Source organism: Opisthocomus hoazin, chromosome 6 (genome assembly GCF_030867145.1).
Source record: "Opisthocomus hoazin isolate bOpiHoa1 chromosome 6, bOpiHoa1.hap1, whole genome shotgun sequence".
Classification (NCBI taxonomy): domain Eukaryota; kingdom Metazoa; phylum Chordata; class Aves; order Opisthocomiformes; family Opisthocomidae; genus Opisthocomus; species Opisthocomus hoazin.
This window is the reverse complement of record NC_134419.1, coordinates 27022057-27045558: the sequence shown is the minus strand read 5'-3', so window position 1 is coordinate 27045558 and position 23502 is coordinate 27022057. Positions and strand designations below refer to the sequence as shown.

The following is a 23502-nucleotide window of genomic DNA, read 5'->3' as shown; positions in this document are numbered from 1 at the left end:
GTGCTAAATGGCTCTATCATGACATTTTCAGACTGCAACTACGAGGACAGGACCAGAGGGAAGGAGGTGTTTGCATCAAGTGGATTGCCAAATTGCATTTCAGTGCTACTATTCTTCCTTACATTACTCTTCTTCCCTTATCAGGAGTGGAAGTATAGCCATCAAAAAATTGCTTCAACTTCTGTGACAGGTATAGGTAGCAAATCAGGGTAGTACAGTTTTACACCCATTGCACGCTAATAAGTCACTTCTCATGGGAGCTGATATGCCAGTGTTTCTCTCATCTTCTGTACTCACTGAAATTGATGCAGACCACAAGCAAAATGGATAGGGATAAAATGCTGCCCAATAAACTTGGGAACAGTATAAATTGTGATTGCTCTTTACTGTTTTAGCACTAGATGTGTTAATTTTGGATTTTTTCTGCCTGTACTTGATTTGCATTTGTAACCCCTAACACCTAAATAGTATATGCTACAAGGATTAAGAAGAATAATTTTTAGGCGGTCGACAGTTTTAAACCTCTTAGCATTATCAGGTACTAAGGAAAACGTTTATGTCATAATCACTTGAAAAGAACACTAAAGTACAACTCTCTAACTTGAGTGGTGGCTCTGACAGTCACTAAATGTCAGTAACTCAAAAATAGAAAAAAAAAAGATTATGCTCCAAGATATATTCAGTTTTAGAAACAAAGTCTTGCCATACTTACTTTGATAAATGATTTTAGTATTTATCTCCTGAAGATACTAAAAACAAAGAGTACCTAAAACTCACTAGGACAGTACATAACAAAACGTAATGAAGCAAATGGAATAAAAATACTAGGAAAATACGACTTTTGAAGGAGAATGCAAAGACAAAAATATACTGTATTCACATCAGGTGATTTCAAGGCATTTTGCAAAGCTGTTCCAATAGCATCAGAGAGATGGACAACACAAGCATGTCAGTATCTGTAACTAAAAAACAGAAAAAGAAATGTATTGTCTTGGCCTGTTTTTTTGGTGTGAAGTTTTAGAGGCCTGAAACTTGAGTTATAGATACTGAGTAGATACAGCTTTGACATCAATGAGAATAATGTCCATTGCATTATTGATACATTTGGGAAACATGAAAAGGGCTGCCTGTGACAATATGCTGTCCTCTACACGTGTGTTTTTCTCAACTTCCTGCCCATACATCAGTGTGGGCACAAATGCAGGCACATGAATTTTATGTTGAAACATTTAATTCCGTTACTTTTTGTGATGAATTATGCCTAAGAGTAACTAAAAGTACTTACCTTGTAGCTTAGATAACTCAGCAGCAGAGTTTCAAAGAGACTTATTACAGCCACAGAAACCTTCAGTGAAGTGATAAAATTTGTATCAATACTGGCTTCTAAAGAACATATGGCATTAAGCATTACAATGAAAAGTAAAAGGTAACAAAACCCAGCTTTTCTATGCACCTTCTGAAACCATCTCAGCTAACAGCATTTAGCATGAAGCTTAAATATTGTTATTCTTCTGACTAAAGCACAGGCTGTGACTTGAGTCTCATTGCTCTTTTCCAAATATAACACTCCAGAGAGCCTGCAGGGTGGCCTTTCCATGGTTTTTAGAGAGCTCCATGCACAGTCTGCCAAATTGTTTCTCAAGTTACAGTTGTCTGTTCCTAAAAGGCACCAAGATCTTTTCACAAGACAGAGAAGGAAAGAGAAGCAGGAAGCTGTAAATAATGGAAGCTAGTCTTTTCTGTAAAGATGTTACAAATGTGTGGAAAACCAAACACTTTTCTTACTGTGTATAATTCAGAAATTTGAAAACATAAAAAAAAATACGTATGAATCATTATTGATTTTAATATCTAAATGCAATTGAGCTCAGCTTATCAGCCTTCACTTAGATTATATGTAGTGTACGTACTATGTAATTCAAAAATATTTAAACAGTCAAATATCAAAATAGTAAAAAAAATTACTTCAAACTTTCTACGTATTAAACTTACTTAAATCCTTTGCATAGCAAATAATTGTATTTTAATGTATATTGTGGGAATATTCTATCAAGAATATGTATAAATTCAGCTGGAACCTGAAGTCAAACAATTTTAAACTAATGCTCACTACTACTGAAAACTATTTGCACTCGCTATATCATCTAGAATTAAAAAAGATGCTATGAATTGGAAAATTATTAAAATATGCAATCAAAATACGGTATCAGTTTCTCCAAATAAGTATCTTTACAACTACTGTATTTATCCTACTGTGAATGCATGTGTATATACACATGCATACACATATGTATAAATTCCTATGTTTATCAAATAACTTACTAGAATAAGACTGCAACCATTAGCAAATAAATCTCTCAGTATTTTTTAATTAAATTGAATACAGTATTCTGAATGTCGAGGTCAAAATGTTTTCAAACTGTGCATAGTTCAAGCAAGGAATTAGAAAGTATTTTCATCAAGGGTTTCTTCCCTTAGTAAAATTATGTATTACATAGAGGCACAAACCATTGTAATGGCATTGCTCTAAGCATGGTCCAAGAATATAATGGTATAATAATTCCAGAAGCTTAAGGAATTCTTACTACAAAAACACATTTCACAGCGAGAACTCCCACAGCACTGTCCATGAGTGAAAAATTGTTCCTAAAATGAGGAGCCTCCAGGACACTGAGGATTGAGCCACAAACTTCAAAAGATCTCCAAGACCCACAAAGCACTGATGTAGTGCATCTTTTATGACATACTCCTCCAAACTTGTAGGCTTCTATATTACAAATTAACTTTTAGCTGTCTAGTATATTTAGCAAGAAAGCCCATACAGCATGTCAAAAGCTCATCATAAGCAATGAAGTTAAACTCATCATTAGCAGAGTGACTACTCAACTCCACAGAACTTGATAATTCTAAGAGAAAAAGCTATCTAATTCTACAGTGTTTTGTTATAAGATTTAATACTTTATAAATCTATTATAAAGCCTTAAAAATTCAAATCAGTTAGCTCAGATCAGCTTAACATTACTTCATGTTTTTGTAGCACTTGGTCATCAAGTAAATTTCTTTGTTCATACCAACTTTTCCAACTATCCTTTAACATCATTAAAATGCTATAAAACAATATCGTCTAGTTATTAAATGGAAATAGTTAAATTGGCCATTTACTTATTACCTGTAATCCCCACAAAGGCAAGCTTCGATTCACCCAAATAATAGGAGACCTGTTCATTATAGTAAGAAAATAAATATGAAATTAATAAAAATCTGGTTAGTGTTTTAAACAAAATCAACCAGAGAAAAAATATTTCTACATATAAATGAAAATTTAAGCGGCCTTATTTTTTAAAAAAATTTTCAGAAATGAAAAATTTAAATCAGTAATTATCTACTGAGCACTGACATTGCTTGCATTTCTAATCCAGAGCCAATCGCTGAGTTCCCACGGGAGTAATCGAACACCCAGTGACACCACAATCATTTATTGGCTTCAGTGGCTGCTAGTTCATCCCCTATAATTCCAGAAAGAATAAATAAATTTGAGCTTTTGATTCTAGAGATGCTGAGGAATAATTATTTGTGGTAGGAAAAAGAAACTTGACAATTCTTTTGTGTGAACTTTTTGCTATCTGCATTCTGCTACAAATGGTATCTAACTCATAGGGGCTGTTGTATCTTGGAAGAATCTCATGTTGCCTTAGTATTTACTAAACTCAATGTTAATAGGCACTTGATACAGTACTACTGGAATCTGGCACACTCAGTGACACCATAGTCTACTGTTAGTCATTCAGCACCAGTCATCATTGTTTTTTAAATACGGGCATCCATATTTTTTTGGCAAGGTATAATGGAATTCAGACCTTACAGGCGCATTCAATCCAGCAGTTCACTTATGCAGTCAGAGAAACAATTACAGTATTAAAGGCAGTTTTGAATATTCAGGAACATGGAAGTAATTGCTTGAGAGTTACGGAAACATCACTATTACATGTTAAAATGTCATCATTCCCAAAAGAAATGGATTTGTCTTCCTGTTTCCCTCCCCTTCCCACCATTGCATGGACTTTTGGTTTGCCTTTTTAAATTCGGAACTCACCAATCAATCGTTCCAGGTGTGTAGTTGTGATTGGAACAACTCCGGTTTAATTCCTTACTGATCGTTGTCATCCCATCCATGCAAAGTCCATTGTCATTAGCAAATGTATATGGGAACACAATCATAAAAACATAGAGGAGGAAAGGGATATTAATTACATTATTAAGTGTTCTATAAAATGCATGCAATAGTTTGAAACCCTAGGGGATGGATACAGACATTTTAAAAAGTAATATAACTTTTAGAAAGTAGTTCTGTACGTGTTCTGTATCTGTAGACAAAGAACCATGAAGCATTTCAGATTACATTTCATAAAGATTTCTTTTCAAACATGTCCCAATTTAAAAACAAAACAACTGAAATTATACTTTCAAAAGCTGAACTAAGTAAACAAGAAATATTGAGGATTGAGAGATACTAGGAATCCTGTAACATGGATAGGCTGGGATAGAAAGAGCACATATGCCTGCCATACTCTCAACAGTAAAGACTGCATCAAACTGCACTTTATATCCTCTTGTGAGGATGTGAGGAGGGCTGGAGATTCATGCAGCAGTAATTCAAATAAGAAACTGGTGACGCCTATGTAAAAAAATAGCTGCTATGCACATGTGATGATATCTTGCCTTGAACTGCTGGCACAAATCCTCCCTTCAAATGTTTAGAATGGATCTAGGAATATTTGTGTAAATGATGAAAAATAACCTTGTTTATCCTTGGCAAGCAAGGTCAGCGGAAGAGAAACGGATATGCAGACCACAGATTAGTAATAGCTGTATTTTTATCTACTATGAGTGGGACAGGTGCTAAATGGTATCCATTAATAAGGATGCTTTACGTCTTAAGGAATTCCCTGTACACCTGCTGTGCCTGAAGGAGCAAATGAAAGATGCTAACTTGTGCGGCCATTTCTGAAAAACAGGAAATAAATCTGCAAGGGGTGTCTGTGATGAAAAGCATTCCTCCCAGAACTGTCACTTTAAAAACAATCAGGTGATAATGTTTTCTATGGCTATGTTCTCAGCACACTTAGTTTCTTTCATCAGGCTGTGACACAGTATCCAGAAAGGATTTTTTTTCCTAATACCGCATTTGTAAGAATGCATTATGGTAGTATTTTAGGTATCAAGCCCTCAGGATCTCTATGGGCAAAACCACTGACATTAATGGGGGACCATCTGGGCACAGGCCTGGTTTGTCTGGCACAGCTTCTAAGACTGGGGTCTCAGTGAGCACGCAGAAAAGACTTATCTGAAACTTCTCAGCCAGGAAAATGTTACATAGAGACAGAACCAACTAACTAGTCTCTCAAATGTGCCACAACACGATATAAGGGAATAATACATACAGAAAAGACAAATACATTCTCTGGCTGGTGAATTGTTAAAAACATTTAGATTGAATGAACAAACAAACTGGGGAATTAAGCATTCGGCAAGATGCAGAAAAATCTTTGCATATGAACACAAAAATATCAAAGTACACCTGTAGCAGAAATGCTGATGTTCTAATCTGTTCTGCATACCCAGACATAACCTTGCAGCATCATACACTTCATTTGGGCTCACTGGAGTTCTCGTAACAAAACATATAAGCAGCTTCTTCATGCCAGAAAGTATCATTAGCTGTAAAATTTCAAGTCCCTGAGTTGCTGTGGATGGATTTTCTCTTCTCCATCATTGTTAAAGGTTTTGCAAAATCTTTACTGCTTGTTTCCTCCATACCCATTTCCTGTCCTTGAAGAGACATTCTACGATACATGTGGAGTCAAAAAATAGTTCTTTGCAGTTCTTGATTTTCCAGTGAGATTTTTCTCTGGCACTTTTTCAGATTGTCTCATTTCTCACAATAAATCTTGTCAAAAAAAAATTCTCAGATGCATCTTCTGTACTTCCCATTCATACATCGTTCTCTCATGCACTACTGAGTAAAGCCGATGTTCTTTAACTGACTTTGCTTTGGATTTGGTTCTTGTAAAATACAGTATTTCTCCTGTGCACTAGCTTTTTTATGGTATTACCCTTATTAAGTTATCAAATATTTATTCATTAAATTAATGTATTTCTTGTAAGCTAAATAATGCTTTGAGAGCAGAAATAAAAACAACAAAAAAGCCACTACCATCCAAGTCCTTGTGTAGGATCATCCAGGAGCACACGAATTATGTATAAGAAGCAGCTTAGTAGCTTGAGAGAAAAATTGAATAATCGTATTCTCAGACCTATTTTAGAAAGAAAAGAAAATACAGAAATAAATTCAGGTTCTTTACAGTTTCATCCACTTTTAAGGTAAAACTAAAAGGAACTAGAATAGCCTTGCTGCAACAGAGCAAAGGTCAATCTAGCCAGTAACCTGTCCCTGATACGGGCAACTGGCGTATCATACAGAATGTAATAAGCCTGTCAGATACAGATATAATACACCTTTCCAGCTTCCAGCAATCTCTGGGTTAAGAGTAAATCTATTTAAATGTAAAGAACTACTCAGTCATTTATTTGAAAGCTATTCTATGCCATTCATCTCTCCTGATGCCAGTCTTTGGATCTTGTGTAGTTTTATAAGTCCACTTTCTTGAAAGGGGAACTAGAACTACATATGGTTTTTGAGACACAAGATACAGTGACATGAAGAAGATATAGTTTCAACCACAGGCAGAGGATATACAATGGTAAGTATTTAAATATTAATATCTGAAAGTCTTCACGCAGTAGCTTCTCATACAGAAGATATGAATACTATCCCAACTTATAAAATATTAAATTGTGGTAATTTAATGGTTAAGTTGCGTAATTATGCATCCAAGATTCAGGACAACTGAAAGTCATGCTGAATGCACAACTAAACTGAACTGAATCAACAGCTTGTTCTACAGATCACATGAATATTGAAATGTTCTAGCTGAAAGGATATATCACAAATATTATCACAAAATATTACAGTATTTCCCACATACATAGGTCTACTGCACAAAGAGAGGATTCCTTCAAAGGGATCCATATGGACACTTGCTTCTATCACATGTCTGGATGAACCTTTACAGCACCGTGTCATCTGTAAAATAGGAGTTAAAATCTCATGGTCCTGACCACAAGAAGTCCCACAGCTGTTAGTGGCAATTAGGTTTGTGAACATTAACCTAGTGATTCCTGCTACCCTATCATGAGTAAATAGTCACAGACTATTTATTCCCCAACATGAGGGAAGGGATTGAAGTAGTAAATGGATTGAGGGGTTGCAGATGGTAGGTAAGTATGTTGTTGTGCTATTGTTTGACTAGGAAGAACCCCAGTACTTTTCTTGGACAATGCTATGGCTTTTTTGCAGCTTTTTTGAACTGTGGCTGAAAAAACATGGGTTGTTTGTCTGTGATAACCCTTTTGTGGAAGTCTGCTGGAGTATGAATGGTTGCCATAACAACTAGGCTATTACAACAAGAGGAGCAGATTATGTTAAAAAAAACCCCTCAACAACAAACAAATCAAAAAACCCAAAAAAGCATCTAACCCCAAACAAACAAAAAACCTCACCAAAAAACCTTACCAGTTTTATGCTGTCTAACTTTCTTATATAAGTACAGAAGTCTGTTGTTTTCTTCTGGTTTTTTAGCTCTGAAAATGTTAATCTTGGTCTGAAATGGTTCTTTGCTGTGTGATAATGGCTTGATTTCTAATTACCAATTGAAATTATATATTTGCTTAAGGGTCAAAAGAAAATGGTGCTTTTCTGATTAAAAACTACATCAATACAAGGAATCCATGCTCCTAGCTGCTGCCTTCAACTCTTAACTCTCTAATCTTTGTCCTGGAACTACTGCAGTATTCAAATACTTAAGTTCCACAGATCCATTCCAGGCTATGCCTAGAAGTGCTTTAGGCTCTGGATATCTCCAGAGGAATGGGTTTCCCCCAGAATGAATATAAGGCAGGATTTCCACACCAGACATGCTTTCATCTAAGGATTCTATTTAGCATAGATACAGAGTGTGTATCACAGACTGGATTATATATATAAAGTAAGAGAACAGGATAGGTCTTGTACCTTATGTGATTGGGTCAGTTATTACAATATAAATACGGAAGAAAGACTTCAAGTGTATCCTATTTCAGAAGGTCACCTCTCCTAGTTCTGTAAGTCTTAGCCTTTAGAAATAGGATGTGCTGTCAGGAGGAGCATATTTAGTCATCACTGCTAAAGCTTAAAAAATTAATGTAGGACTAACAAATAAGTATTCCTTCTTGTTGAAATCTTCTGTAGCCTCATAGGTGGGGATGTCACCTGTGAGTTGGAAGAAATGCACTTATTCCACTATCATGGAGATCTATGATTTCAAACACAGGAAGGAGGGGACAGTTGCTAGAGAAGGCATTTAAAATAGGTTTTCATTTATTACTCTGTTACTAAGAAAGCATTTCAGATTAGTATTTTCTGGCTATTTTTGTTCTCTATTTTACATGCACTCTGTGGATCAACACCGTCTCCTTCACTTAATTTCTTTCCACTCACAGCCAGATTGATCAAGTAGCAGGGTCATTTGCACATAATATTTCTATGTTTTGACACTGGTGCCTCAAACTTGCATTCAGTGACATCAGTCATACACTGTTACCCAGTTATGTATTGTTTAATAAGATTGTAATTACACTGTGTCCATGTAACCATGGTGTTACATCCTTTGTCTTCTTTAAAAGAAGAAATTGATAATAATAGTCAAAAATCTGTTTGTTTTGTGAAATAAATATAACCATGTCAAACATTAATGATTCCTTCTCAGTTTTAACAAGTATTTGCTATTTTTTGCAGGCATTTTTAAGTACAAAGTGATATATTATATTTCACTAATATGGACTGTGACTTTAATTTTTTTTGTAAATTCTTGATGCTTCCCTTACAAGCATTTTTGGACGTTAATCCTCTAATTTAGAGAGGTGATCTAAATCAAAGTGAGTGACAGAGATAGCACCTGAAGATTTTACGATCACCTTCCATTATTCCTTTCTCATAAGTCTCTAACATATTTTTGCTTTTTAGCAAAATCTTCTCAGTAGCAGCTGGCTTTAGGAGTTGGATCAAAATATACTGTTAATAATTTATATCCTGGTGATGGTTATCTTTTATTCCCTCTCCACTGAATTGAAACTTCACTTACTTTTTCCCTTTGAGGCTTATTTTAGGCTGTGATAATGCAGTGTGTGATCTTGGCAAGTAGAAGAAAGTCATATCAATTTGTCATCTTTTTCTCTTTTTTGGTTTTTTGCTCCCCCTCTGGGCTGGCTGACACCTTTGTAAAATGCTTTTCATCCATTGGCTGAACTTGATTAGATATCTGCTTGCAGAAGATTGAGGGGAAGCTAGGTTGACATTAGACACAGATAAAGGCTTGTTTTATCAGTTTATAGAAATACTTCCAAAACCAGAATAATGAATGAAATAGTTGATACTCCATGCTACTGGTCTGTATGTGATTTAGATCAGAATAGTATTCTGTAGAAAATTCATATAAATTCTAGAGTTGACTGCTCTAGTTGACAAAACTACATGATAGTACACTCTGATATGTTAAATTCACTTGTGAAGTCTTAAGGATTAGCAAAAACTATTTTGTGAACCTGTGTAGTTTGATTTAGTTATAGTATCTGAAAATTTGCTGATACTGACAATTACTTTCTCACTGACAGCCACTGTATTTTTAGTATGTTAAGGAAGGTTTTCAGTGCTCTCACTGAACAGCGACTAAGATCTAAAGGGCAGTATCTTTATTTATCAACTCCCTGATATCTCTGGGCAACGGAATCCTCCAAGTTCAATGCAGGATTGAATCAGTACACTTGAATTAGTGGCAGGTACTATCTCAGCAGCAGGTTTTTGGAGACTGTTTTATAGGATTCTGGTTGTGAGTATTTGGACAAGAACCAAGATCTGCATAAGCAGAAGGAATATTTGACTGAATTTACTCATTCTGAACACTGGTTGGGGCTATTTTCTTTCATTCAGTATAGTAATAATTTTGCTGTATTTCCTGTATGTTTCTTCTGAAAATTGCCTTGTTTAATGTCTAATTGTTGGTTAAGCTTCTTGTATTATAAGAACCAGTAGCAGTGCTTGGGTAACCTTGGGGATTCTAGTGGGAAATGGCACGCCCATGCCATCTACTGCTGTAAATACAATAAGCACCCTCATTCTCCAACTTACTTTCCACGCACTGGCTGCATAATTCAACAGATAAAATAATGCCTCATCTCTTAAGAGTCTTCTTTGGAGTCCTCTCCTGAGGACCTGTCAGGAAAAGAAGGTGCCCATAATGACTGTGTCTCTACCAGCTGTCTACAGGAAGAACTCATTACTGTGTTTTCATTTGTTAATCAAAAACACAGTATGCTTCTACAAAATGTACCTCAGCTTTGCACGGCATCACTGTGTAGGAGAATTCATAAGAATCTGGATTTTTCCAGCAACCATCAAGAAAGCTAAGCAGAAAAATTCTTGTGTTACTTGTCCATATCACGAACTGATCTGCAATAGGATGAATTAACAGTTGCTTCCCACTCTCTTGTTTATTTCAAATAAACTTCCACGTCACTCCTTTCCTTTCGACTCATACATCACACTTACTCAATTATCACATAATAGAGACGTCCCAGTATAGTAACTTGTGATGATTCTCTCGATGTGCTTAGCCAGCAGGGTATGCAGTTGACAAAGGAATGGCCAAGTAGTCATACTAATTAACTTCTGGTTTTATTTTGTGCATATGATCATAAACGTATCTATTTTTCGATGTACAGAGTCTGCAGTTCTACCATCAAAATATGTAACTGTATGTATTTTTTAAATCTTGTTACATTCTAGGTAGGGAAAAAACTCTTTCACTTATGTCAAGCAAAAAGGTACTATTCGGAACCTTCCTATCTTACCAGTGAAAAGAGATTTACAGTGAAATAGGTCATAACTTTATAGATGTTCCTAGTAAGCAGAGTGCATCAAAGCCCTGTTTTGTAGAATAGATATAGAACAAAAAGGCTATTTATTGCTTGCAGCTTCCCAGACTGCCTTTCTAGCCAGCAGTAATGCTCTTTTCTAGTTTAGGATGGTTTTTTATGTTTTGTCTTTTACTCCGTCACACACCATATCAACAATGTCAGAAGTCAAAGGCTATAAAGCTACAAAATGCTTAAAGACATGTAAAGTTGCAGGGAGAAAAGAACTAAAACCTTTTGAAAAGCTGTAGTGAAATTAATTGCATTTAAAATGTAAACCTAGTTCAACTCATTTATCTCTAAGAAAATCACAAAATAGTTGAGGCTGGAAGAGACCTCTGGATGTCATTTTGTCTAACATCCCTGCTCAAGTAGGGCCACCTAGAGCTGGTTGCCCAGGACTGTGTCTAGATGGGTTTTTAGTATCTCTGTGGAGAAAGACTCCACAACCTACATACAAAAATGTATGCGCAAAAATTCATTCTTTGCAACACAGTTAAACTGTAAACATAAAATGGAGTATGAAGTTGTTCTTCACATATCTCTTCCTTGTTTTATGCATACTGAGTTTTTCTACACATTCTTTCCATATTGGCCAAAATGCAATAAAAGAGCTCTGAAGTGTGCTAATACAGAATAAGAAACTTATTTCAAATAAAAATCATTAGAAAATAAACTTACCAACCAAATCTAGTTAAATGTATAATAATGTGAAAAAACTTGTCCCATGTGAATTTTGGAAGAGAAGATTCTCTGAAGGCTATCCACATCATTTACTAGAAGAGGTAGTCCTCTGCTTTCTATGCTATCTAGGCACCTGAATTAAGATGGCTTTTCCCCGTGTGTCTGTGTAAGTGTAATAGATAAAGCTTGCCCCATGGATGAACCTCCAGCAGCTTTGTTAAACCTGATTCTCCAGCTGGAAACTAGCAAATAATTTGAAACCTCAAATTGAAAATATCAGTTACCCACAGTACAGTGCCAGTGCCTCTTTTTTCTTTTCTTTTTTGGCTTAGGGTAATATTTTGCTTCACGCACTTGGAAAGTTAGAGAAGCTTAGCCAATAAAACGATCATGTTCTGTGAAGTAACACTAGCATTTGTTTAATACTAGCTCTTACAGATAGAAGATCTTGTGGTCTGTCTTAGATTTAAAAACTCGATGTAGTCTCTGAAATTTTGTTTGTCTGGGTTTTTTTAGATTGGGACACCAAAAAAGCAAAGTTCATTCTTCTCTCCTTTCTGTCCTTTCCCAGACAAAAAGCCATGGAACCATATTAACTATATTACAAAGGCCAAAATATATTCTTTCTATTCTAAAAGCTTTATGTACAAAGTTATCATAATTTTAGTTGTTCACAGGTGTAGGGCAAATGGAGGTAAATTCCATCCTGCTACATAGAGGAAAATTGAGGTCAGTTATGCTCTTCTCAGCTATGAATCCCGCTGGTCTAATCAAGATTTGATAATATAAAATGCTTCCATCCCCTTGGACCAGCTGCATGGATGTATATAAAAAGATTAATATTTTTGTTCCTCCACATTATTCTCTTCTATGATGGCCTATGAATTCAAGTACATATGTTAATGCAGACATTGTTAAATCGGAATAAAGATAAGGACTACATTTCTGAGGTTCCACACACAGGAGAAGGAGGTCCTCCCCACTAGTATCCTTTCAAATTGTGTTGGTTTTTTATACAGATCAAGTTTGAAATTTATTTAGGAATACTTAATAAAATTGAATACTTCAAAAATCTAGGTACTTCTGCAGCTTTTTTCCCCCTACCATCTTGGAGACTATTTGCTTTCCTAGACATAAAGCCATGACTTGTCAATAAGCATTGAAATATCAGATCCACACAAATTAGTTCAACTTGATTATAATACAGAAATAAAACCACATTGCTAAGTATTTGATCCTACAAAATAAGTATGTTAGTTTTAAGTTTCAATAAGACTTTTTGAATTTATTTTGGATATTATGTAAAACTGACTCTATGGGATAAAAATTTAGCTCAGAAGAAAATTAATGAGAACTTTGCTGCTACCTTCAATGGAATTGGATTCTACTCAAAGTATCACAATTACACTTAACAGAAATTAATCCAACTGCTTACTTGATCTTTGGTTTTTGATGAAGAAGAGCTTTAGTCTCTCTTTAAATGTATTTTCATTCATATAGAATTCAACTTGCACCCTGAAATATAAAAGGAAGTATTAGAATTAATTATGAAAGATAATAAATGATTTTTTCAAAATATTTTGTTTCACTAATCATCTGTTCTTTATATGTAACTAGAGGAACATATAATTTTCAGCCAAATGCTCACTTGGATTTGAATGACTAATGTTAAAAGATTAAAATACAAAACAAAGCCCAACAAACAAACAAAAAAACTTAACTTAGTTTATCCCCTTCACATGCAGAATTATTTTCATACAACTTGGACACTCTACAATGCAAAATCAGAAGCATTTATGTTTTTGGTATTTTCATTGGAAGACTATTCTCATATCTGCAACTTTGTAAGGATGGTTTCCTTGATGTTCAGGTTAAAACTTCCATTTCAGTTTAACCCCTTTCCTGTAAAAATTAAGAATTCTTCTTTTTTCTATCTTGTTCATATCTCTGTTAAGTGTTCACCTTTAATCAAATACTCATGCACCAAACAAACCACCCTCTCACAATGAAACATTGAGACCTGAAAGCAAAATAATATTGCAATCATACAATATTGTACAGACCTTCCTGATCATATTAAAGCAACAGTAACACCTTTTTTTCCTCCCTTCCCCCACATTTGCCAGGATGTATTTCATGCCTCTGTCCCTCAATACAGTCTGAGTACAACTCATGCAATAGTTCTACAGACTTGAAGAGAGAAGACTGTTGCAGGGGATGGCAAGCAGTAAAGAAGGTGTGTATTAACTGTATAGAAAAACTTAGGCCATTTCAGAGTTGTGGAACTGTGCTGCTTGCTGTAGGATGAGTGCAGTATTAATTCTACTTCTGCTGAAGTCCCTGCTCTGCCCAACTGACAGGATCTCCCTCACCTGTTCCAGTTCTCCTCCACCAGTGAACCACTTTACCCAGCACAATTTCTGTGCCTTCTTGAGAAGTCAGTCCTCAGTTTGAGAACTGTTCTACTGTTGCTAAAGAATAAAGTGATAACACAAAAGTGAGTTAATTCCTTACTTCTCACTTTCTCTACATACCACCATGTGTTGAAAATTTGCATGTACCTTTTCTGTTCATAGGCACACCTTATCTTTATTTGAGCATTTCTTTTCAGCAGTCTTTCTTTCATCAAATGACTGTAATTACTTGTTCTTCCATGTACTGTCATGTTTTTCAAGCAGGATCCTGACTTCAGCTTTTCCCTCCTTGCACGTGAATCCTTTTCTGAAACAATTTTGGTATAATCTAATGTTATCCATAGTCTTGCTCTTCCCCTCAAATACTTGTCTAATACCATATACTTCTGTACACTTATGGAATTGGAAGATTATTTAGTTATGGGTCCAAATGGATGGCATCTCAGGTAATGTGAATTTTTCATGCTTGCTTACTTCTTACCAGAAGTTTAGGCATATCACTTTGTAGGACAGGGTCAGCACATCATAAACAGAAGTCTTTCTATGACTCACTTAGTGAGGTCAGCTAATTTTAGCTAGTCACTTAGCTTTGGTGTGGTTTATTGTAGTGTTCCTTGTAGAATGAAGAATTACACTGCTTCCTATTCAGAGGAAGCAAAAACATAACCTTACTTTTAAGACTCTATATTGGAACTAAGCTCTATTAACTTACAGAATTTTGAATTTATTTCTGTGCAAAGACATGTTTGACACAGCAGTAAGAGCAACCCCTACCCTAGACCAGCTTTTTGCCCTGTCAGGCTCTACCCCTTCTGTGGTAATATCTTTAAATAGTTGGAATTAAAGAGGAAGAACCCACCTGTCCTCTACTTTTTAAACGAAGAGCAGCTGCAGCTGCGTATCTCAAAGAGCTTGGTCCCAGAGGAATGTCCTAGAAACTGCCATCTAACTAGAGGAAAAGCCCATCAGACGAAGAGCAACTTGTTTCTGGCCTTTTATTGAGCTTCAATATAGACTAAGTGTTGTGCTGTTCAAGACTGCAAGAGTCACTGCCATTAAGAGAAGCACAATTTAGATAGTTGGTAACCTCAACGCAAGTTAGGGAAACATGTCCAGGGATTAATGAGTAGGTGAGCAGGTTTGTGGGGGCCTGAGCTCTACTTCAGTTCTTTGCTGCACATTTCCCAAGGTATTCACTATCATTAATGCAGTGACAGTTTTAGTGGGAAACATTTCCCATGATTTGTCAGCTGCCACATGCTAAGTGCATATACTTAATCTTCAAGGACGTATTTCAGTAGGTAAACAAAGTGGCACAAACTACTGAAGTAAGGGATGTTCTTTAAAAGCCACACAGTATCGGTGATTTTTCTTACACATTTTAAACTGATGTCTCAGATTTTTCAATAAGAAAATTACAGTAGTCACTTACCATGAAAGAACAACATGTTAACAGTAAACCATGATTTCATGATAATGAGGAACGAGGATGTGGGAGCTGATCACCCTTCTATCACTACCATTATGAATTGCTCTGATAACCTTCTAACAGCTGTCTACTTCTCTTTCCTTAGCAACCTGTGCTCATAGCGGACTGGGATTCCACAGTGCAACAGTTTCCATGGCAAAATGGATTACGAATGCTGCTAACACCACTTCTGTGGCTCAACTCCTCCTTTTTCTTCCCCTGACTTTTTTTAAACTTAAGTAAAAACTGTATCGGTCTTCTACCGAAGGAAATACAGGAAATACATTATCATGCATCTATAACCAATGTACACTTTCATGATACTCTGGCTACCAGACAAAGAACATTTCACTTTTTTTCTTAAAGGTTACTATTTACAAAGTAAAGCTAAGAATGAATGGCTGAAGGTGCCACTGGGAAGGATAATGACAGAAACCTCCAGATACTGTTCCTTCCCAATACTCTTTATTTTTAGGGAGAACACTCATTCTACTTGAACCTTTGTTGTAATATTTTAATGATTAAAATTCTACCTCAAGTATTCGCTCTTTTCTGTCTTTTTCCCACCATGAAGCGTAACTTAGAAAAGGAGTATTTTGGGAACGTGACATAAAAATTTTGATCTTCGCCTGCAATATTAAGATCATTTAGTAGTAGTAGTAGTGAAGGGCTTGAACAACTTTTTCTGGACTTAATTAAGTGCAGCTTAGTAAAGATGTTTCAAGTGAGTGAAATTCATTACCACATACTTACATAAAACCTGATTATCCTGTTGCAGAATAAATACTAGTTGGAATTTGATTCCAAGCAAATGGCCTTGATGAAATGGCACACGTGCAGTACAGGGTGACAGTATATGTGTACACAGATCATCTGGCCTACAGAACAGGTTTGGTTTTGTTCTATATTTCTAGTGTAAGTAATTTAAAAGAGTAGTTTAAACAATTTGTGCTTCATGTTTTTTATCTTCCTGTAAAAGACAGTTGTAGTTCGGTCTACCCTGACTAAGAGGAACTCAAGCTGCAGGATTAAAACATTGTTCCTTGAGGATGGTTACTGGGACAGAAATGTTTGAACGTAAGTATTTTGTGTATGGAGTCAGTTAATCGCTTCTGAGTTTTTCTGTGTGTACATTAGGCATTGAATATTCCACGAAAAGTTGCTTTTGGAAGTTAAAGAACAGGTCGTTTGCTTTACTGACTCTTGCTTCACCTTTATTCAAAATGCACAAATACATGGCTGATCTACCTGCGGCAAAAGGAACCAAAGTTACGTGATTCTCTTGAAAACAGTGTGGGTTTTTTTAACCTTCTTGTCTAAATTAAATACTGTTAATAGTGGTCTTCCCTAGTTTGAACCCAAAGAACAGTGATGTCAGTGGAATCTTTCAAACTGTAACAAGCATTTGAAGTACCCAAAGTACAAGTATACATTGCACTCTTATAATTCAGTCACGATGTAATTTGAGTAGTACGTTTTAATGTAATACAAAGTATAGCAGGAAAATGCTAATTCATGTCAAGGACACTAATGCAAAGCACTTCTTGTCATGACTGTAAGTCACTGGAACCAATCTGTCTGCATGCCGGTTACTCAACTTGTTTTGTCTGCATTTTGCCACTGCTTTTTACAGTGTCCTTCTGACTCCATAGCCACACTTTACTACAGTAACAATACTACTTTGCACCCTCAAATCTACAAATTCTTTCTTTTGTGTTAGAAAATAGCAGGTTTGTCACAAATCATCCCTTCAAAAATGAAAGTATGAATTGGATTTATCACCACACGCATGCTAAGAGCTGTAAATGTTTATGTAATCAAGAAAAGGTGTTAACTGTACAAATGGAGCCATTCTGAATAAAACTACATCAATTTGTTTAAATCCATCTTTACGGGAAGGGACATTTCATATTACAAGGCTCTTTTTGTAGGAAAAACATAGACACAATATGTTTTTTATTGGGATTTATTTACCAATCCAATATCTGTGAAATCCTGTCAGATATCAAACCTGAAAGTTTCTCAGGTAGAGTGTAGACAGATGTTTAAAAATGAAGCATTTGAAGTGCTAAAGTGAACTGCTACTGTCAGAGCTTATTGTACTGCAAAAAAAGAAAATGGGCATTTCTTTCTTATAGATTTCTATAAAAGATTAGGGTATTTTAATGATGACTATCTTCAGTAGCAGCTCTCTTCTATTTGAAGTTTTCCAAGTTCTGAAATACTCAGAATTTTGATTTGTTTAGAGCTTCACAGAGAAATGGTCACTTGACTTTCCAGGCTTGCTTGTTCCATAAGAACCAATATGACAGATCACGACTGCTTGTTGAATGATACCTCATCATCCTGTGCTGAAGGAAATGGTGGTAAGACTGATAAATGCTGGTGAAAGTACTGCTTTTCCATTACTGCTTCTTAACTTGGGGAAGCTTTCTATTTGTTTCTGGTACGAAATTGGTCATCAGTTGCATAGGTCATGATGAACACTGAACAGATAACGTTCTGAGTTTTTCATTCCCTCTCCATGCTGAATAACAGCACCCCAAAACAAATGGTAGTAACTGGGGGAGGCAGGGTGCTTGTTTCCTCCCACTTACTGGAAAGATAGAAAAGATGCTACTTCTTTTCCAGCCTCCTGATTTGGTAGTCCATTCTTCAAGTGTGAGCGTGATGTGAGAGAGTCATGGAGATCAGGTCCTCAGTATTTCTCTGGGTACTTTAGGACATAGCTACATACTTGCTGAAGCTGTTTCCCATACACTATGCTGATGAAATCTAACATTTGCAATATGGCCTTGCATTTTCTTAAAGATGACTTCTACCAAGTGTAGAATAATTAAAACTGACAGGTATAAGGTCTTTTTCTCATAGGGGATTTTATCTGTTTATTATGAATAAACCAATGAATATTTTCAAGATCTCTGCAGAACTGTGTTCGTGTAATATTGCCTTGTAGATTCTTTATAATATCTAACAGTGTGAATGTACATGATACAACACAGGTTCTACACCTTCTAAAAATTTCCTTGTGGTATGCATTATTACCTATTATCTTTATTTTTCCAAATTAAATTGTCGCAGTCCTCCTCTGGAACAACTTTTTTAAATTTGACCTGTCATGTAACAGACATGTTCAGTCATCTTAATACTTACAGTGTATGCTATGACATTTGTACCTGGGTGTTATGTTTATTTTTTCCTTCTACGGGTACATTTATTTAGAGGTTAATTCAGTGAATCAGAGTTAATCTACCTAGTGAAGTTTCTTCAGACATACCTACATTTGCTTGATTACATAATTGGATGTCACCACAACTAATGGATTTATAGAGATCAGGTGTTATCAAGTGTCACCATAAAAATTCTCTATATTAATGAAGACAGAAATAGCATCGAGTTCAGCGTAATCACAAGTTACAGAATAAAGGATCAACGATGCAGAAGAAACTTTGTAGCTTAGAACTGTATGTGTGCTCAAACCCTTTTTACTGTATCTTTCCAATAAGTGCTGCTTGTTTCGACTGAAACAAATCCAGGACACCATCAGAAAACAGGCCAAACCAAATTTTTCAGGTTGCACAAAGTAAAAATTTGCACCTGCAACCACAAGAAAGTATTTTTCTATGTAAAAGCAAACTTTTTCTTAATTGTTCAAAAGCCAAAATGCTAAAAATTTCACTTTAAAATCTAATTAAAATTTTCTTCCTTACAATTTAAACAAAATACTTGTATCTATATTTTTATGCATATAAATACAAATATATTTTAAAATCTGATTGTGAGCCAGCTTCATGTTCCTTTTTACAAACAGCTGGCCTCAGTTACATAAAACTATCTTCATGAAACCTATACAGGTCCATGGCAGCAATTTAATATTACAGCAATAGAGATTTCAAATGACTTCATTTTTCAAACTTTTCTGTGCAAAATACCTTCATTTTTTCCATTCATTTGAGGGAAATATTTTTAAGGGAAGACTGATAGCAAGTGACTGAGACTCAGTGGCAGGCAGTATGCATAGTTTTCAATCAAATAATACTACTTTTTTTAAAAAATTCCCCATTCACAATCAGTCTTGTAAATTCAAAAAGGAAATTATCATCTCAGTCCTGTACCCATGAAAACCAGTGACAAATTCACCATTCTAGCTATAGTGCAGTAATAAAAAATGAATTTGAAATCTGTATTCTTAGTCATCAGAAACTTCTCCAGAAAATACTATGATGTTTTACTATGGGGAAAAGAAATCTGAGAGCAATCTCCCTCTCCATTTTAGTGGCCCTGCAAATACCACACACTTGACTTTTAACTGCAAATATACTTTCCTGTTGCAAATCTGTTGCCGAAATTTAGAAATTCAATAATCAAATGTGAATGATGCACTAAGAAATAATGTCATTTTAAGTTAAATTTTGCAAGAAAAGCACACAAGGACAAGTCTGGTAAAACTTTTCTGCTCCCCCTCCCAAGCATGCAAGGGGGGGAAAACATGCGTATTTTAAAGTTAATTTACTGCATGTGGAAATAGCTCTTTTTAACCTCTGGGCAAAAATACTTCACGTGTAGGACACATACAGTGCAGAGCCACTGCAATGAAAATCCATTATGCAAGGATTTTTAACTGCGCAAGTCTGAATATCGGAGAACTCTGAGTAATGGGATATGCTGCATGAGTTTGATTCCAGACACTGTTCAGTTTTATGTAGTTGTGCCAGTTAAACATACATGAATAGCAGGAAGGTTCGTTGGGTTTTTTTAAACAATGTTGGCAACTGCTTGTCAAAAAGAGACCTGAAACAAACCTGTTGAACATCAGGCATGCTGTGATAACACCTTTCTGTCACTGTCAGTCTGGAATTAACTATATATTAGAGTGTTAGGAGCAAAAGACACAGTAACCCATTACAAGCTACCATTACCTTTATTTTTTTCTGCTCAAATTTTATTCTCTGTTCACCAGGACAATTTCTTTGTTGCTTTCCTGAAATTATTTTTCTGTACCAACTTTTCTCTTTGCCATTCAACAAACATTTAATTCTTGTTTCAAGGAGAAGGTTGCTTTGCTGTGAAAGGCAATAGGACAGCTGGTTATTCATGAGTAATGAAACTGCCTTAGGAGGAGAGCGATCCATGTGCTTAACATGCATGCTCTGTTCCTCTGTATCACAACTACATGTCCCTATCACCTGTCGATGTTCTAAAACAAAAGTTAGATAAGAGATCTTTCTACAGCTACAGCAGTCTGATTGAATCTAAGACCCTCTCTGAGATAGGCGAGGCATAAGCAGGGTCAAGCAGCTTGCCTGGGTACCCTGCATACATTGTATGAATGAATCAGAAATTACTGTTCTTAGAATAACATGCCTCACACAAATTACAAATTACTGTTCTTAGAATAACAACATGTCTCAAATTGTTGATTTAAAATTTAACAGTATTTTCTACTATTTAAATGTTAATCATTGCAAACCTTCTGTTTGAAGCTTTTTATGAATGCTTACCAAACTTCTGTCTGTTGTAACAATGCCAATTGTTACCTTAGTAAGGCTCTTGTTTTCTCTCAAAAAAACCCTTAGCTATTTCCCCAAGCAGACACACTTGTGCCTACACTAAAGACAGTCTGCAGGGTCAGGGATAGCTTTAGGAGTTGTTTGTAGCCCTTCATCTATTTACATTCTTGCTCCCAACCTCTTTCTTTGGTCCTCTGAGACCTCTCTCGTGCTACTCCATGCTCAGTTCACAATCTACTCTCCACCATCCTCTCACTCCAACTCCTCCTTCTTTCTATTCTTCTATCCAAATTTTAAGAATATTTCCAATCTCTTCTTCAACAGTTCCTCTTCTCTAGTTCCTTGCAGAATTCACTGTGTTTCATCCTCCTCTATGTACTACAGAATGTCACTATTTCACTTCAAAGCATTGAGGAAATGGCACAGTATCCCCTCTATGATTTCTTTTCTTTACTTGAATTTCCTACGTGGACCTTTGCTTTCAATAAGCTATTCTTCTTTACACTCTCACTGCCTGGAATTGTAACTCATGACTCTGTTTTTCTTCCTCTCCTTAGTAATTAGTCCTTTTCTGTTCTCCTTTGGAAACTTCCTCTCCTTCTGGTCAAAGTCTCCTTCTCTTATTTTTGCTTCTGCTTTTTATTTTGCGGGAAGAACTCATTCCCTCCCATAACACCACCTCCTCTAACTCTAACAACAATCAAAAGAGCCTGTAGAGCCTTCTCTCCAGGCCTCCCAAGTCACCGTTAACAATTTCACAGTTCTTTGTCACCAAGTGTCATTAATTTAGTGTTACCTCTTACAGCTTCTCCTTTTTCATAATCCACCTCATCCAGTCACTTCATCTTTTAGCTTAATAGTAAATCTAAATGTCATTCCTTTCCTTCTGAATTCCTAGTGTTCAAAATCTTGGCCTGTGCCACAGGTATCTCTGGACTTCACTACTCTTAAAGTTATCATGTCATGACCTTGAGAAATCTCAGTCTTTTCAGATGTTTGGCTTTCCTCTCCTTCTGAATTATTTCATCAATTTTCAGCCTACTTCCACTATTGCACATTAGCATAGCCCACAAATAATCAAGGCTTTAATAAATAAACTCTGCAGCACTGCATAAATGCCATATGGGCCCTCTTACTGTTGGTGGTATACAGCCCTTAAAAGATACTTCTTCCTCAGGCCCATCAGAAACCTCTTGGTGACCATCTATGAAAACATCCACTCTATATTCAAAATAGATGGATGGCAGTGATGGAGTTGTATCACTCCTACTCCAACACTTAAGATGTAATGTTATTTCTCTGCAGATTTTATTTTATTAAGTTTGGATTCAGTTTGCATGCTCTCCATTTAACACTTTTCTCTTACAAAAAAAGCAGCTAAACACCGTGAGGGACATTGTCATGGAGATTATCCAGATAAAGACAGAAACAGGTGTTCAAATAAACAGGAGCCTTAAACTGTTCTGGTAGATTTTGTCATCTCTAGAATATTAAATAAACAAAAATCTTAAAGACTCATTGCTTACTTTAGATATAGTAGTTTACAGGTACACACATCTCTCTTACATATAAAAAATCGAATACCTGTGAATGAAACACATCATCTTTGTTTAGGCATAGAAGCTACTTATCATGTTTTATTTTTTTTCCTTTTTTTTTTTTTTTTTGTGTGGGTGTAGTAGTCCAAGGCTTAAAACAGCAAAAAACACTGCATGTGCATAGGTCTCATGTTTAATGAGAGAAAGGATAAGCCCAACATGTCCTGCCTTTAAGTAAACGCTGAGCAAACACTCTTAATTTTCATCCCTTGCAAGTGACTCGAGCTAGCCTCTGATTACCAGAGAAATCCGAATCACTGTTCACTTAAACGCTACTTCTCATCTGTAAGACAAATGTATCTGACTGTTCTGTTACTGGTCTTCTGTAAGTTATCTTTTTCTTCCTTCTTATTTTTCAAGATTGCATCATTTGAAAGCAAGCAGAACAAAGCTGAGAGCTGTTCGTACATGGTATCCTCACAGATTATATCACTTATCTCAGTTTTATTTTTACTTTAAAAAATAAGAAATTAAGATTTAGTTTTCTGAAAATGCAGCAGAAGGGAGAAGAAAAAAAAGAGCAGATGGATAGAAAAAATATCTTAAAAAGGAACAAAAAAACTTTGTGGGTGAATCCCAATCTGTCATTTTTTAAGTGTCACATGACCAAGTGTAAAATATAATTTTAAATATGGCTTATTAATATGTTACTTGAAACACAGAGCCAGCTTCCTAGTAGGTCTGATCCAATGCCCACTTAGATCAATGGAAAGATTCTATCCACTTAGAGTTGAGTAAAATAATCAAATAGTAAAAATATT

The 23502-nt window shown here is 35.7% G+C and overlaps 1 protein-coding gene across 5 annotated transcripts in view; it reads right to left on the bottom strand.

The window, feature by feature from the left end:
• The window catches only part of KCNT2 (potassium sodium-activated channel subfamily T member 2), a 193447-nt gene that overhangs the window by 142469 nt on the left and 27476 nt on the right, over window positions 1-23502 (bottom strand). For 4 of the 5 annotated variants that reach the window (XR_012764196.1, XM_075422338.1, XM_075422339.1 and 1 more), the window contains exons 2-6: window positions 13187-13266; window positions 6215-6314; window positions 4094-4150; window positions 3170-3218; window positions 1286-1345 (exon numbers count right to left, since the gene is read on the bottom strand). Coding sequence is in view for 4 of the 5 variants with exons in the window: in XM_075422338.1 (XP_075278453.1) it covers window positions 1286-1345; window positions 3170-3218; window positions 4094-4150; window positions 6215-6314; window positions 13187-13266 (346 nt within the window). In the remaining variant the exon portion in view is untranslated. Of the gene's footprint in view, window positions 1-1285; window positions 1346-3169; window positions 3219-4093; window positions 4151-6214; window positions 6315-13186; window positions 13267-20552; window positions 20611-23502 lie in introns of those variants that run through there. The other variant, XM_075422340.1, reaches the window with a different exon arrangement.